The sequence below is a fragment of the Coenobita brevimanus genome, chromosome 41 (genome assembly GCF_032717465.1).
Source record: "Coenobita brevimanus isolate Jiangsu-jjx chromosome 41, ASM3271746v2, whole genome shotgun sequence".
Lineage (NCBI taxonomy): Eukaryota > Metazoa > Arthropoda > Malacostraca > Decapoda > Coenobitidae > Coenobita > Coenobita brevimanus.
The window spans coordinates 14035926-14050067 of NC_136994.1; the positions used below are offsets into that span (position 1 = coordinate 14035926).

At 38.7% G+C, this 14142-nt stretch overlaps 1 protein-coding gene across 1 annotated transcript in view; it reads left to right on the forward strand.

Moving 5' to 3' along the window:
- Positions 1-308: 308 nt before the first annotated feature.
- Positions 309-14142, forward strand: part of LOC145397517 (uncharacterized) — a 36168-nt gene continuing 22334 nt past the window's right edge. The window contains exon 1 of the mRNA XM_080270588.1: positions 309-336. Coding sequence (XP_080126714.1) covers positions 309-336 — 28 coding nt within the window. The remainder of the gene's footprint in view (positions 337-14142) is intronic.

Genomic DNA, 14142 nt, shown 5'->3' on the forward strand with positions numbered 1-14142 from the left:
GGATGCATAACAAACCTCTAACAACCCCAGAGAGGGAACAAAAGTAACGGTAACCAAGAGTAGGGAACAAAGTAACAGTTTCCAATGGTAGGGGACAAAAGTAACAGTAACCAAGAGTAAAAACAGGACCCATACAAATATTAAACCCCAAACATCGAGTGACTTGCTTTGAGGTTCACTCTTTCTATTCTCAAATGATTCTATCCAACTTAAACCACTCCACTGAAGGGGTATATTAGGGCAGTATTTAACCCCTTTGGTTCGGAAAGTCTAACTGATGATAACCGTCAGGAAATGGCAAGGGTAAGATGAAAAAGACACCCCCAGACCCAACAGGTAAAAATTAACGCAGGTGCAGTGGGTTAAGATGGCCTACGGAACAGGGCGGGGGTGGAGAGGAAGGCATACTTTCTTGAAACGACCCAAACAGGAAATGAACACTAGTAACCCAGAGTAACAAAGCCCACATTTAGCACCTGTCGAAACATAAGAGGTAAAGACTGGGTGGGGAAAGGTGGAGGTGTGTGGGCTGGGGCTTGTGGGTAGGGCTGTGTGGGTAGGGTTACGTGGGTAGGGGTGTGTGGGCAAGGGGTGAGTGTGGGAAGGGGTCTTGTTAGCAGTTAAGAGGAAGCATAAATTGGCTTTACAAAACATTAACGAAAATCATGAACACAATTAAATGATGAGGAGAAATTACACTTCCATATTACAAAGAGAAACTGTACGTAATTAGGAGAAAAGAATGAAAAATAAGAATAAGTACATTGCTCACTGGGTTACATTTAGTGAGCCTTTGGGGAATGTTTAACACCCTTTCCCTAGCGATTTATTTTGTACATTACACCTCAGTATCCTTTTGTATGTTATCAAGGCTAAGTCTACGGATATTAAACCGACAAAATTAACATACAAGGGAGTGTCACGGTGTAAGACGCAAGTAAATAGCTAAGAAAATGGTGTTGCGACCTCCTCTGCCATCAAGAATACAAATCCCACCATGAAGTACTAAGACAGCAATGGTGAATATATAAGGGATGCATGATTCTAAAGATACATTAAAAAACTGACAAAATCATTATTTCTTGCAAACTATCCAATGAAGGAAGAGGAGAAGGAAGAAGAGGAGGAGGAAGAGAAAGAGGAAGAGAAGGAGGAGGAAGAGGAGGAGGAGGAGGAGGAGGCATAATAATACTTCCACACAGTGCGTAGGAGGGAGACGACAATGTGAAATGGGGCGGACACTTAGCAAAACTTCCAAACAATCCCCATTTCCACAAACTCTCCTCTAGTGGAAGAAGAGGAGGAGGAGGAGGAGGAAGATGCAGCATACAGTTCATACATGGAGACAGCGATGTTGAGTGGAGGAGAGATGAACCGAGAAGATGCAAAATAAAGCTCAGTGAATCCACATCTCGGCAAACAGTCCTCCAGTGGATGGATAGGAGGATGAAGATAACGAATAAAGCTACATAAATGGAGGCGGCAATTTCAAGTGGAGAAGGGATGGACGATGGAGAAAGTGCATGATAAAACACTCACCATCCCTATCCCAGCAGACTGTCCTCATCCTCTTTTGGTGAAGAATGAATAATAATACCTTCAAGCGCTGGATGGAGATGGGATGGAAGATGCAGAGGATGTGCATAAAACTCACACAGCATCTGCATCTCGGCAAACTGTCCTCTCACGGTAAAGATAACAGTGAATAATAACACTTTCACGCTTTGAATTAAGGACAGTGGAGAGAGGAAGATTAATAATTCTTTCACGCGCTGGATGGAGAAGGGACGAAAGCTGCGGAGATGCGTAATAAAACTCACAAAGCGTCTCTGTCTCGGAAAACTGTCCTCATCCACTCACCGTAACTCTTTCCATGCTAAACCCGGTTACAATCTCCCTTCCCCGAGACTCAGGCAATAAAAGCCAAGGCAACTTTACCCCTGCTCGCTGAATGCCAAGTGAGTCTGGGTGGCGTGTTGACATGATGCAGTTTTGCCGTCATGTGCTGTCTGTCAAAGTATGAAGGATGTAACTTAGGGAAATACAGTCTTCGTTTAGGGCTGATGGATGGAACTTGAGGAATCAGAGTCTTTGTTTAGGGTTGATGGATGGAACTTAAGGAAACAGAGTCTTTGTTTAGGGCAGAAGGATGAAGCTGAAGGAAATACAGTCTTACATTAGGGGTGAAGGAGGAAACTCAAGGAAATACAGTCTTTGTTTAGGGCTGCATTCTGACTTCTTAGGGCATTTCGTAATACTTTTTCCTTGGCGATTTTTTATGCACAAAGCACCTCGGTAACTCTTGCATGTTCCTGATGCAAACCTTCTCGATATTAAAAGGAGACAAACAACATCCAGGACAATGCTAAGGTGTAAAATGCAAAATAAATCGCCGAGGAAGAGGTGTTACTGAGTGTCCTACGCTACCTGGATTACACCTGGAAGTCAGAGTTCTCCAAAATTCACAACTTAAAAAAAAAAAAAAACTACTTACAGCCAGGAAAATGTTAAAAAATACCAAAAAAAAATCAATCTTCGTTACACTTCAGGGATTTGCTTCAGAATATTACATCTGCAGTTTTGTCATATAGAGTCAACACTCAAACAAAGGAATTCCTCTCTATAATTGAAGGATGTGCTCTAGATCCAAAATACCACCTAATTAATAATCCATAACACTGCCTTATACTAACAAGAGAAGAGGCAATACATGAAAGGAGAAGACGTCATACACTACCCTCAGAAATCCATACCATACACAGAACACCTTACAGTATCAAGAGAGATAATCATATATTCAAATGAGGAAATGGTTGAGCTATGAGGATCAAGAGAAAAAAAAGTCACATCCTAATACGTAAAACTTCCATACACCACAGAGAAAACACTAATAAATAAAAATAAAATAAAATCAACCACAGAAGAAACAATGCCATCCATCAACAAGAGATTAAGGAACTAAATAGAAGACGAAACACTAGTCACACGAAAATTATCTTAGGTTCAGAAAATATACCACTTCTTAAGAAAAAAAGGTAATTAGTCAAGAAAAGAAGTCAATCAATATAAAAAAATAATGGTCACAGAAATAATAAGGCTTTAAGTCCAAGGAAAGGGACATACAGCATTATTCAGTTATTCGCTACTAATTCAAAAAAAGATAAAAGTCACAACAAAGCTCACTCACTTTAACGGCACTGCACAACCCATCATCTTTGTGTATTATGGAAAAGTGCAATCCATACAACCAGAACTGGGTTGTCATTCCATTCGTTTACGAGAATTTTAAAGATTTCCTGACACCTCACCATCTACGAGCTATAACTGCCTCTGCACTTACGTAATTCTTTTGTATGTGATGTAACCTGTCGTATTAAATGGACTCTCATGTCATAGAGAGGATGTAACCTGTAGTATTAAAAGGACTCTCATACCATACAGGAGAGATGTAATCTGTCGAATTAAAAGGACTCTCATGCCATACAGAGGGGATGTAACCAGTCGTATTAAATGGACTCTCATGCCATACAGAGAGGATGTAACCAGTCGTATTAAAAGAACTCTCATGCCATACAGGAGAAATGTAACCTGTCGTATCAAAAGGACTCTCGTGTCATACAAGAGAAAGGTAGGGCGTCATACTGAAATTCACAGTGGAAGACAAGTTTCCCGGACCAACAAGATTGCTACTCCCAGCCTCTACGCTTACCTAACATCATTTCTGTAAACTATGTGTAAACCATCGCCCTGTTTAGTATCCCAACACTTTTAAAGGCGTCTGGGGAACAGTGTGTCACGCGTCGGGTTATTAAAGACATATATTCCTCGGTGAACACTATCTTGCCCGGTGGAGAGAATCGTTGCCCAGTGGAGACAGTTTTGCCCGATGGAGAAAATCTTGCCCAATCATAGTCTGACACGGCTGAGAATCGAACCCTTATTAATACTTATAACTCAAAATCAGAATAACCTCATGAAGTCTGGCACATTTTCCAGGGGCAACTCTATACCTAACCCAGCAAGCTTGAGTGACAGAACAAGATTTCCTGTCCAGGGTGAAAAAGTGTCCTGTTTTAAGTGTATCAAGTTTCGAGTCCATGCACGGGCACTCTGACAGCAAACCCTACTCCTCAGCAACAACACAATCACAACTACTGGCAGCTAGACGATAAACACAACGAGAAAAGTTTTGCATTCTTCGTCCACAAGTTTTAATGATACTTGGACTGGAAGGGTCTCAGTTTCAGAATGTAACCACTTCAGACACACTGCTGGTGATTCTGAGTAGCCTGACTCTGAAGAAATGTAAAAGCTCGATTCCTTCACATTATTATCAAAGGGTCGAGTTTGTACTGAAGGCATTTTCGTTTTCAACAATCCTTTAAAAAATATAAAGAACTGGCCAATGCTTTCGGATTACAACAACTTTCCCTCCCCTCCTCTCCCCCTGAGATACACAAAAATATATGCTAAAGGATTATCACCAACAGTCCTAACTTTGCTACATTTCTGACCATGAACTTTGAAAATCAGTCCAGCGGATCTTCAACAACCGACGCTGGTGAATATTTGGTCATTTATCAATACCATCTGATTCGATTTCACGAGACTGATCTTCAAGTTCTTGGGGGAAGACAAAAAGGAGGGGTAGTAGGACTTTCTCTGGTGATAATACGTAACTTTAATAATTCCCAGTGATGATGCATATATTCTTGTCACCTCCACACAAAATCATTTACCATCTGGCATACGTTCCCTGGTGAACGGGTGAATGAAATTGTCTAACCCTGCCAATCTGAAATGTCTGCTACGATGAAAAAAGTAGTCTTGATTTAGAATGAAAAGAATATAACATCACTGTAGTGAATGGGAAGGTTAACATTAAGACAACAACCTAAAACATACTGGTAAAACTGCGCAGCGTTTGGGGTTGCAAAAATGTCGAGGAGCGATACTGACAAGGGTAATATCAATTGAGGTGAATCATGTAAAAATGAAGACAAAAATATGGTAGGACGCAAACATGGATTATTAAAGATAGTACTTTGGCTGTGTGTGTGTGTGTGTGTGTGTGTGTGTGTGTGTGTGTGTGTGTGTGTGTGTGTGTGTGTGTGTGTGTGTGTGTGTGTGTGTTTTAAGGATGAATTTATTACTGAGAATAGGCAGATGTACCTGGAGATTTTTTATTTCAACAATTCCTTGTTCCAAAGACAGAGATTCCAAACTTCACTATCATAAAATATACTATAATGCTTACTTATACCAGGTTCCACTTTTATAAGAAAGGAATTTTTCAGAGATTATGAGGAAAAAAAAATCTCTCAGGTACAGGAAGAATAAATCCATTTGTTTTGTATTTTCATTTGAGAGAGAGAGAGAGACAGACAGACAGAGAGAGAAGGAGAGCCAGGCAGACCAAGCGACGCAACTATAATAACCAAAGAGGATCAGCTCATATAAAACAAAACACAAGCGCTTACCACCACACTAAAACCCAATGAAAGAAAATAAACAGAAATAAACAAAAAAGGCTAACTTGGCCCAGGTGTTTGTTCACGTTAACGAATACGAAAATAAAAGGCATTGTTACATTCCAGGGCGGCAGGACCCTTCGTCTATTGTTGAAGGGAATTACACCTGGCGGGGATTTGCGAAACTAAGATTATTGTTTACTTTTTACCTTAGTACAGACAAAGATTTCTATGCTACGTAACAGGTCATAAAGCGGGTGAAACTTAAGTATAATTCCGATTTCGAAATGCGTGGAAGAAAAATGTAGTTATATATACTGAAGAATTCTGAAGCCTGATCCCCAAAGCCCTCCTTGCTATTACTAAAGACGACATTTTAAATATTACAGAAGTGTGATATAATTTTGATTTTGAAATGAGAGGAAAAATGTAGGAATATATTAAAGCATTTTGAAGTTATCCTTATGAAACCACTCGTAGCTATCAATACTCTAAAAGACAAATTTTAAATATTTTTGGTGATTTTATTTATCTAAGCAGAACAGCAGCAAACCACAGGCGTAACAACTACGACAATGTTATCAGTACATCTCAGTTATAATTTAAATCCTATGTTTCTAGTATGTTTTGAAACGGTATTCGTATTACACCCAACAATCTCATCTCCGGAAAGAAAAATCGAAGTCATAATAACGCTACAGCCCAGCAAACAAAGACCTGACTTTTCTATAAAAAAAAAAATAAATAAATAAAAAAAAAATAAAAAATAAAAATACTGCAACATTTCTATACTTTAAAACATGCACAAACAATTTTTCGAAGCTGCATCACATATAAACAACCAGAATTGGCCACTGATACAAGATGCAGGGTTGAATTAAGTGGCTGAAAATGTGCACAAAGTGATTTTAAAAACTAATACATTTCTACATTTTAAAATAAGTAAGCACACGATATTTAAATACTGTGTCACATATATAAGAAGAATTATTCACTGATACAAGATGCTTCTGGTAAAAACGAATTAAGTGGTTGAAAATATGCACAACGTAAAAAGAAGGCAAATTTCACATACAACACAGAACAATAAAAGATTTTCTCTACACGAATACAAATTTCCCCTGGCTCATTTAAGAATTCCTACATCCCACGAGAGACCTGGTTCTCTTTCACTAATTAAGGACGAGAAAAATCCTTGCGGTATATTTTCTTAATCTTGTATAATGATACGCAAGAAACGCTGTAAAGTAGCAAAGTCACAGAGATGCAACAAAATCATGTTAAACGAGGAATATTATCTGACTTATTAGACGCCCAGAATACTAGATAAATAATACCAAACCTACTGGTAAACAAATATAGGAAAACAGCACTATGCAGATTCCTGTGCTTGTGGAAACTCTGGTAAAGCTAGAAAGAGTCTGGGGTAATTATGAAGGATGATGTATATAGCTGATTACGTGAACTGTGAAATGAAAACGAATTATGGACCAATAAAGGTTTATACTCGAAGACAATGTGTAAATTGGGACCAGAGGCATTTTTACGGGGCAACATGATTTTCAGTACCATATAACCCTCTCCCCATAATGTACGTGCATGTAGGGGAAATCTGTGTATATATGTACCTCTATGTATATAAAGCCTATTGTGATTTGTATTTTACTGAAGAGGAAAAAAGGATATTAACAAAGAACGTGGAATTAACCAATGATTTTTTAGTGTTTTGAAGTAGATATGTGCTTAAGTTGCCTCATGCTTAGGTGGTAGTCTAGCCTTTATAAGTGCGGCTTAACTTAGAGGAAGAAACCCTTAAACTTAGGTAGGTCTTTAAATTTTTTGGCTTGAAAACCGATTTGCCGAAGTTTAAGGGTTCATATAATGGAAAAGCCTTTACATACACTCAAATTCAACTCTTGTGATGATATGGGGTCAAATATTCTAAAAACAGACGATAAGTTTTAGTAGATAATCAAATACTTATACGGAGAAACCACAATATTTTGGATATGACTAATGTATATACTGAAACCGAAGGACCAATACATATAATACCCGCGTGTGATATAAAGTCATTCATTAAATTCTAAAGAAATCAAACATATGGCTTCCGCTGACCAATACTCCTCAACGCCAGAAACACAAAACAAAATGGGATTCAAGAACTGCTTACAGATACCGCTTACGCACTGGCACACCTTCCGATCACGGTTTCAGCTCAACTTCTGTTACCACCGCAGGCTGGGTGGATTTTGTTCCCAGGGTTTCACACCGAACAAAGGCCTATTGTTTGGTATACAGGTGGTGGTTTGGTTTCATTTACCTGTCTGAGTATATGATGACCATTTCTGTGATCACTTGCTTATACGATCTTAACATACAGTACCATTTTCGTTATATGACAGCCATTTCCGTTTATACAGTCTCCTAGGAAGCATATTCAATGTGTGATGACTGATTTTGCTTATGTGACTGCTACTATCCCTTATGTTCAATATACGATTATTAGTTATCCAATCAACTTCTCATGAATGCAACCCGATCATATAGCGAGGTTAACTGGTACTACTCGCGCAACGTAAAGCTTCAAACTCCCAACAGCCTTTGATCACTGTGAAATTTTAGCTGTGACCTCTGATGCGGGAATGGCAGCAGGGGATGAGCTGAGATGTGGGTCACTAGTAGACATGCTTAGCTTACAATACTGTATTTACCGCTGTAAGTAAGGCAAAAATTAGGAGTACTAAATGCATTTCTAAGCAAACTATACCCGTAATGCATGGTTACAAAAAATGAACATATTGAAATTTACAGAATATTTAGATTTGAGTTAGTTGTGATAGTTGTACTGATAAGAAACTGAAAAACAGATACTTAAAAAATACACCAATAGAAGCTCTACAGTAAAATGAGCTGAAGGTAATGAGGATAAGGCAGGAAAAACAAAAGAAACTCGATACTCAAAATCAATATTGTAAACTATCCCAATTTTATCCCGAAGATCAAGACTATAATAAGGCACTGCCACTTCTACCAGGCCAGTGGAACACAAAGCCACTTATTTACTATTTACAAAAGTACAGTAAATGATGACGAGTATTTAAATTCCATATACAAAATACCTCGTTTCATGGGATTTTGAAATACTTTACTTATCAACATGTTAAAGAAAAAATACTAGTAGATGCGTGACTAACCAAAAATTCCCACTAGATTTGAAAAGTAGATTAAATTACCTCAAAAACATAAAATATAAATAAGTTTCAAATTTCTCTATGTACTATTAAATGTTAGGTTCACGAATTCTTGTTACAAAAAAAAATCTTATATTTGTAATTGTGTGCACGGCTAAAAGTACATTAGCACAGTCGCCTAGGGTTATAGGAATGTACTCTATAGATGTAATATTCTGTACATACTACCATAACTGTGATGTTTCTTGCATGGTGTTACTTTAGGCTGTACAAAGTGGCAGCGACGTTTGTAGAGAAAGAGAGAGAGAGAGTTGGTTGCTTTAAACTACTTCTGGAATAGCAGTGGTGTGTGTGTGTGTGTGTGTGTGTGTGTGTGTGTGTGTGTGTGTGTGTGTGTGTGTGTGTGTGTGTGTGTGTGTGTGTGTGTGTGTGTGTGTGTGGGAGCAATTGTGTATGTCTGTCTGGGCATCGAGGAGAAAGTTAAGAGAAAGTTTAAAATATAATGTAAGCGTGGGTGTTTGCAAGAGAGAGAGAGAGAGAGAGAGAGAGAATCCGTGTGTATACTGCCTGAGTTGGAAAAAGTGAAGATATACATGCACAAGTGGGCGTATTTACCTTATAATTCTTCCTAAAAATATGAACTGAGGATACCATTGCACGTTTCCCTGTCAGTAAAGTTATACACACACACACACACACACACACACACACACACACACACACACACCTCCCCTACCCAAACTCTCAGTTACTGTTCCCCAATCAGACTAATCAAACTTCCATATCCTCTCCTCACACACACACACACACACACACACACACACACACCTCCCCAACCCAAACTCTCAGTTACTATTCTCCAATCAAACTAATCAAACTTCCATATCCTCTCTCTCTCTCTCTCTCTCTCTCTCTCTCTCTCTCTCTCTCTCTCTCTCTCTCTCTCTCTCACACACACACACTATCACAGATTCTCACCTCTCTTATGCTTCCCTCTCTTCCCCCTCACACACACACACACACACACACACACACACTATCACACTATCACAGATTCTCACCTCTCCCCTGCTTCCCTCTCTTCCCCCTCACACACACACACACACACACACACACACTATCACAGATTCTCACCTCTCCCCTGCTTCCCTCACACACACACACACACACACACACACACACACTGTCACAGATTCTCACCTCTCCCCTGCTTCCCTCTCTTCCCCCTCACACACACACACACACACACACACACACACACACACACACACACACACACACACACGCACACTATCACAGATTCTCACCTCGCCCCTGCTTCCCTCTCTTCTCACTCACACACACACACACACACACACCTGCGCCAAACTGGAACGAGCAAACAGGTTCATCTCCCGTGCCGACTAATGGGTACCGTGCCGAGTCAAACAGGTAGCAAATAATGGATACCGTGCCAGGTGAGACAGGTGGTAATGTGCCCAGACAGGTGGTTATGTGCCTAGACAGGTGGTAATGCGGCCCGCTAAATGGACAGCTTCACTGGTGCATTTCCGGTGTCAGTTCAATATATACTTCAATCTTTTTACTTCCACTGGCTCGGCGATTCTGGATTATGTAGTTGGGAAAATTGTTACTCATATACCGGGTTGTTGTTTGGACTTAATGACTAACGTGGATTATGTGTGTGTGTGTGTGTGTGTGTGTGTGTGTGTGTGTGTGTGTGTGTGTGTGTGTGTGTGTGTGTGTGTGTGTGTGTGTGTGTGTGTGTGTGTGTGTGTGTGTGTGTGTGTGTGTGTGTGTGTGTGTGTGTGTGTGTGTGTGTGTGTGTGTGTGTGTGTGTGTGTGTGTGTGTGTGTGTGTGTGTGTGTGTGTGTGTGTGTGTGTGTGTGTGTGTGTGTGTGTGTGTGTGTGTGTGTGTGTGTGTGTGTGTGTGTGTGTGTGTGTGTGTGTGTGTGTGTGGGGTCTAACAAGAATTTCCTCTATTATTTATACACTCTGGGCAATCTGGATAAAATCTAAGTTGAATGCTTGGAATTCAGGACTCAATTTTTTTTCAGTGTGTGTTTTGTGGATTTCACAGATAATGAAATTTTGTGGCCATTACATAACTTCTTGACAGTCGGACAAACTTTCACAAGCAAAATTATTGGGCCTCGTATAAAGCGTAACTCTCTGTGTCTCACGTTACAAAAATTCTGGCCCCAGTATTTTTTCATGCAGACCTCTTCTGGATTTCGCAATTTCCAGAATGCATTATATTTTGTGTACAAAGACTGATTTTCTATTTTTCACCAGTAATATGTGTGAGATTTCGTAAACAATAATTTCACACTTTGCATCTGCTCATTTATTTCCAACAATTGATTATGTCATTAACTCTAGTGGTTGGAAATGTGTACTTATATGAAATACTGCTCTCATTTATTTAAAAAAACTACAAAATGCATTAAACTGTGTAATTCTGGCTCACATTACCTAAAAAACAGCATAATTCTGAATCTTGCAAAATGGCATAACTTTGAATCTTGCCAGTGATGTTTGAAACCTGATGCCTACTATTGTGAACTAGCAGATAAACTTCATAATTTGGTGTAGTTGTTCGAAATCTTGTAGTTTTTTCAAGAATTGTCATAACTCTTTGAATGTTGTGAAATAGGTATTATACGAATCTAGCTCTCGTTTCTTATGTATTTCCAAGGCTCCGTGATTGTCGCATAGTAAAACATGTTCCTCTCGTTTCATAGATTATAGGAAAGCTTAAATTTATTCCACATAGTCATACTTTCCTTTTCTTGTAAAAGTATAAAAAAGCTCTTCTGTTCCTCAAGTATTTGGGGAAAGAAATACTGAATTTTGTCAGAAGTGCAAACGTTAGCACAAAAATGGGGCATTGTTATTCTCTTTAAGTGTTCTGTACGATTAAAAGCTTCAAAATCCATTCCTCTGGACAATATCTGAGAGGGGATTCGTGAATGTATTGGACACTCACCGTTTCTTATTAATCACCACAAAAATAATTGAATTTATTGAAAGCTGTGCCCAAGTGAAAATTCTAATGAAAATACAGCCGACTTTAGTTCACTTCCGGTGGTCTGGGTGATGCAGGGCTTCTATGTTATTTCCTCCTGACGCTATTTGAGCAGGGGTAAAAATGGGAATAGCCTCGGAATCGAATAATACAAAGTGGGCAGCTTGTGTAATGGGAGTGGGTGTGGGCGGTGCTGAATGACGTAGGGTAATTGTAACGCCACTGGTACTAGGGCGCCCAAAGATGTGATATACGTGTGTTGTGTTTGTGATATTCCTTCACCACTGATTCTCATAGCTGAAAATGTGTGTGAATAATTTAAGAATAATACTCATGTGATTTTACTGCATGGGAAATATCGTTGTACAGTCTTACCGATATTACGAATTTTTTGCATTTCATTTACTGGTCTCATTCTTACTCTACCATACCCCAAACTGCGAACTGTACACCATAAGACAGTATTATATGCAGTGGTGGTTCAAACCCTCTGAAAAACAAAGCATACCGAAAACACTGACTCCAGTACAGTTGTCTGCAGGTCGATATCCGGTAAAACAGATGACAGGCTATGGAGCAAAATACTGAAACATAATTAAAAAGAAAATTTGCTTCTAGAATTGAACACTGACGATTAATTACATGGTGAGAGTGGAAGTTCTAATGCTTTGTGGTTTATTAGTGAATACTATACCGAAAGGAAAATGGAAAACCAAATTACGGATCAATGATGAGCCTGTCTTTAATAATTTACATAAGTGACAATTATCTCACAGACCTGTTGTTGTGGTGGTATAAGATCCTCGCAGAAGAACTAAGAATAACCACAGAAATTACACTAGCATACTTCCCGGCACACACACGCAACCGGCCGGAGAAGGAACCAATTCTAGGCCTTATACTGAGGGTATACCCCGGCGATACGCTCGGTTATACTTACCTGTACACTTGTTGGGACCGTAAGTGTCTGTACTCTACCTATGATAATGTACGGTTAGGGTCATTTATTTCTGAACACTCCCGAGATTTCGAGGCACAAAAACGTTCTGAACCACTGACACGTGAGTTGAAGTCTCTGAAATTAGTTTTCAATGAATATGAGACTGAATATTACAATGAATAATTTTAAGACTAACACTTTATATTGCATTAATAATACGACGCTTCAGAACGTCAACAATGAAAAAAAAACAATCTAGACAACTACAATAATCATTTCAATCACACACGATTTTTAGGATCAAGACAACAATACCATATGTGACAAGTCTGAACCGATGAAGCTAGACTTTTAGCATTAGTATATTTATTCAGTTTAATGAAACCTTGATGCACCGAGACTTTGAATAACTGCTGCCAGATCTCAAGCCATATATTAAATTATTCAGCTTTATGGCTATAATTCAAACCCCCGGCATCACGAATTGCGGCTGCTTCGTCTCATACTGATTCAAGACAGCTTCGAGAAATTGTCAAAACACTTCAAACACTCATAATCCAAGACAAAATAAGCCAGATGACAAGGAGTGGATAGAAATGACTGACTTTAACTATACTGCAGTAAACACATTCCTTCTCTACTGTTAATTTGTGTTGTTAAATGAGTGCTTACTGATGTTTAGGTTATAGGATGTATATACTTGACTGTTGTTTGTATAGAGATTAAGCGATTTACATATAGAATATTTCAGGCTTTATAACTATTGCCTCAAATGTACCGTGTTTTGAATTTATTTTGTAAGATCTATACTGTACTTACAAAAAAACATCCCTTGACAGGTGACAGTATGTGTATGTGATCGTTTCTATGAGTGTTGTTCTTTCTCACGATTCTTCCATAGTTAGTGTTTCCATGGCAACCACACACCACTACGTCCCCTTCAGCATGGCTAAGAATTAACCACTTCAGCCTGGGGATGTCATTTACATCATTTCTGCTACTTCCAGACACTTCTATTTGGCACAGGAGAGTTCCCTGTTCATTTGGAGATCAGTGAAAGTTATATCCAGCATTAACAATATAGAAAGTCTCTCCTATGCTGAATGTAGACCTCTGAATGAAGCAGAAATTAAATAAGACGTCATTCAACTGAAGTGGTTTAGGTAGATGAGAAACTTTACCTTGACATGTTTAATGGTTCATCGAAAAATAAATACTCCATTACAAAAAATTTAAGAAAAATGAAAAAAGCATTTATAAAAAAAAAAAATAAACAGAATATTGATGCCTTGATACGCTCATGCATTATTTCTCAGACCCACTGCAGATCGTTTGGCTCAAAATTTTCGTACTGAAGAAAAATGATATAATACGCTTATATCTACATACTGGTACATTTTATATATACATGTTAGATGGCTAAATATACCTGATACTTATTATGATTTTTTAAAAGCAGTGTATTGCATATTTACCTAATGATGTGTTTTCACAAATGCACTCACTGAA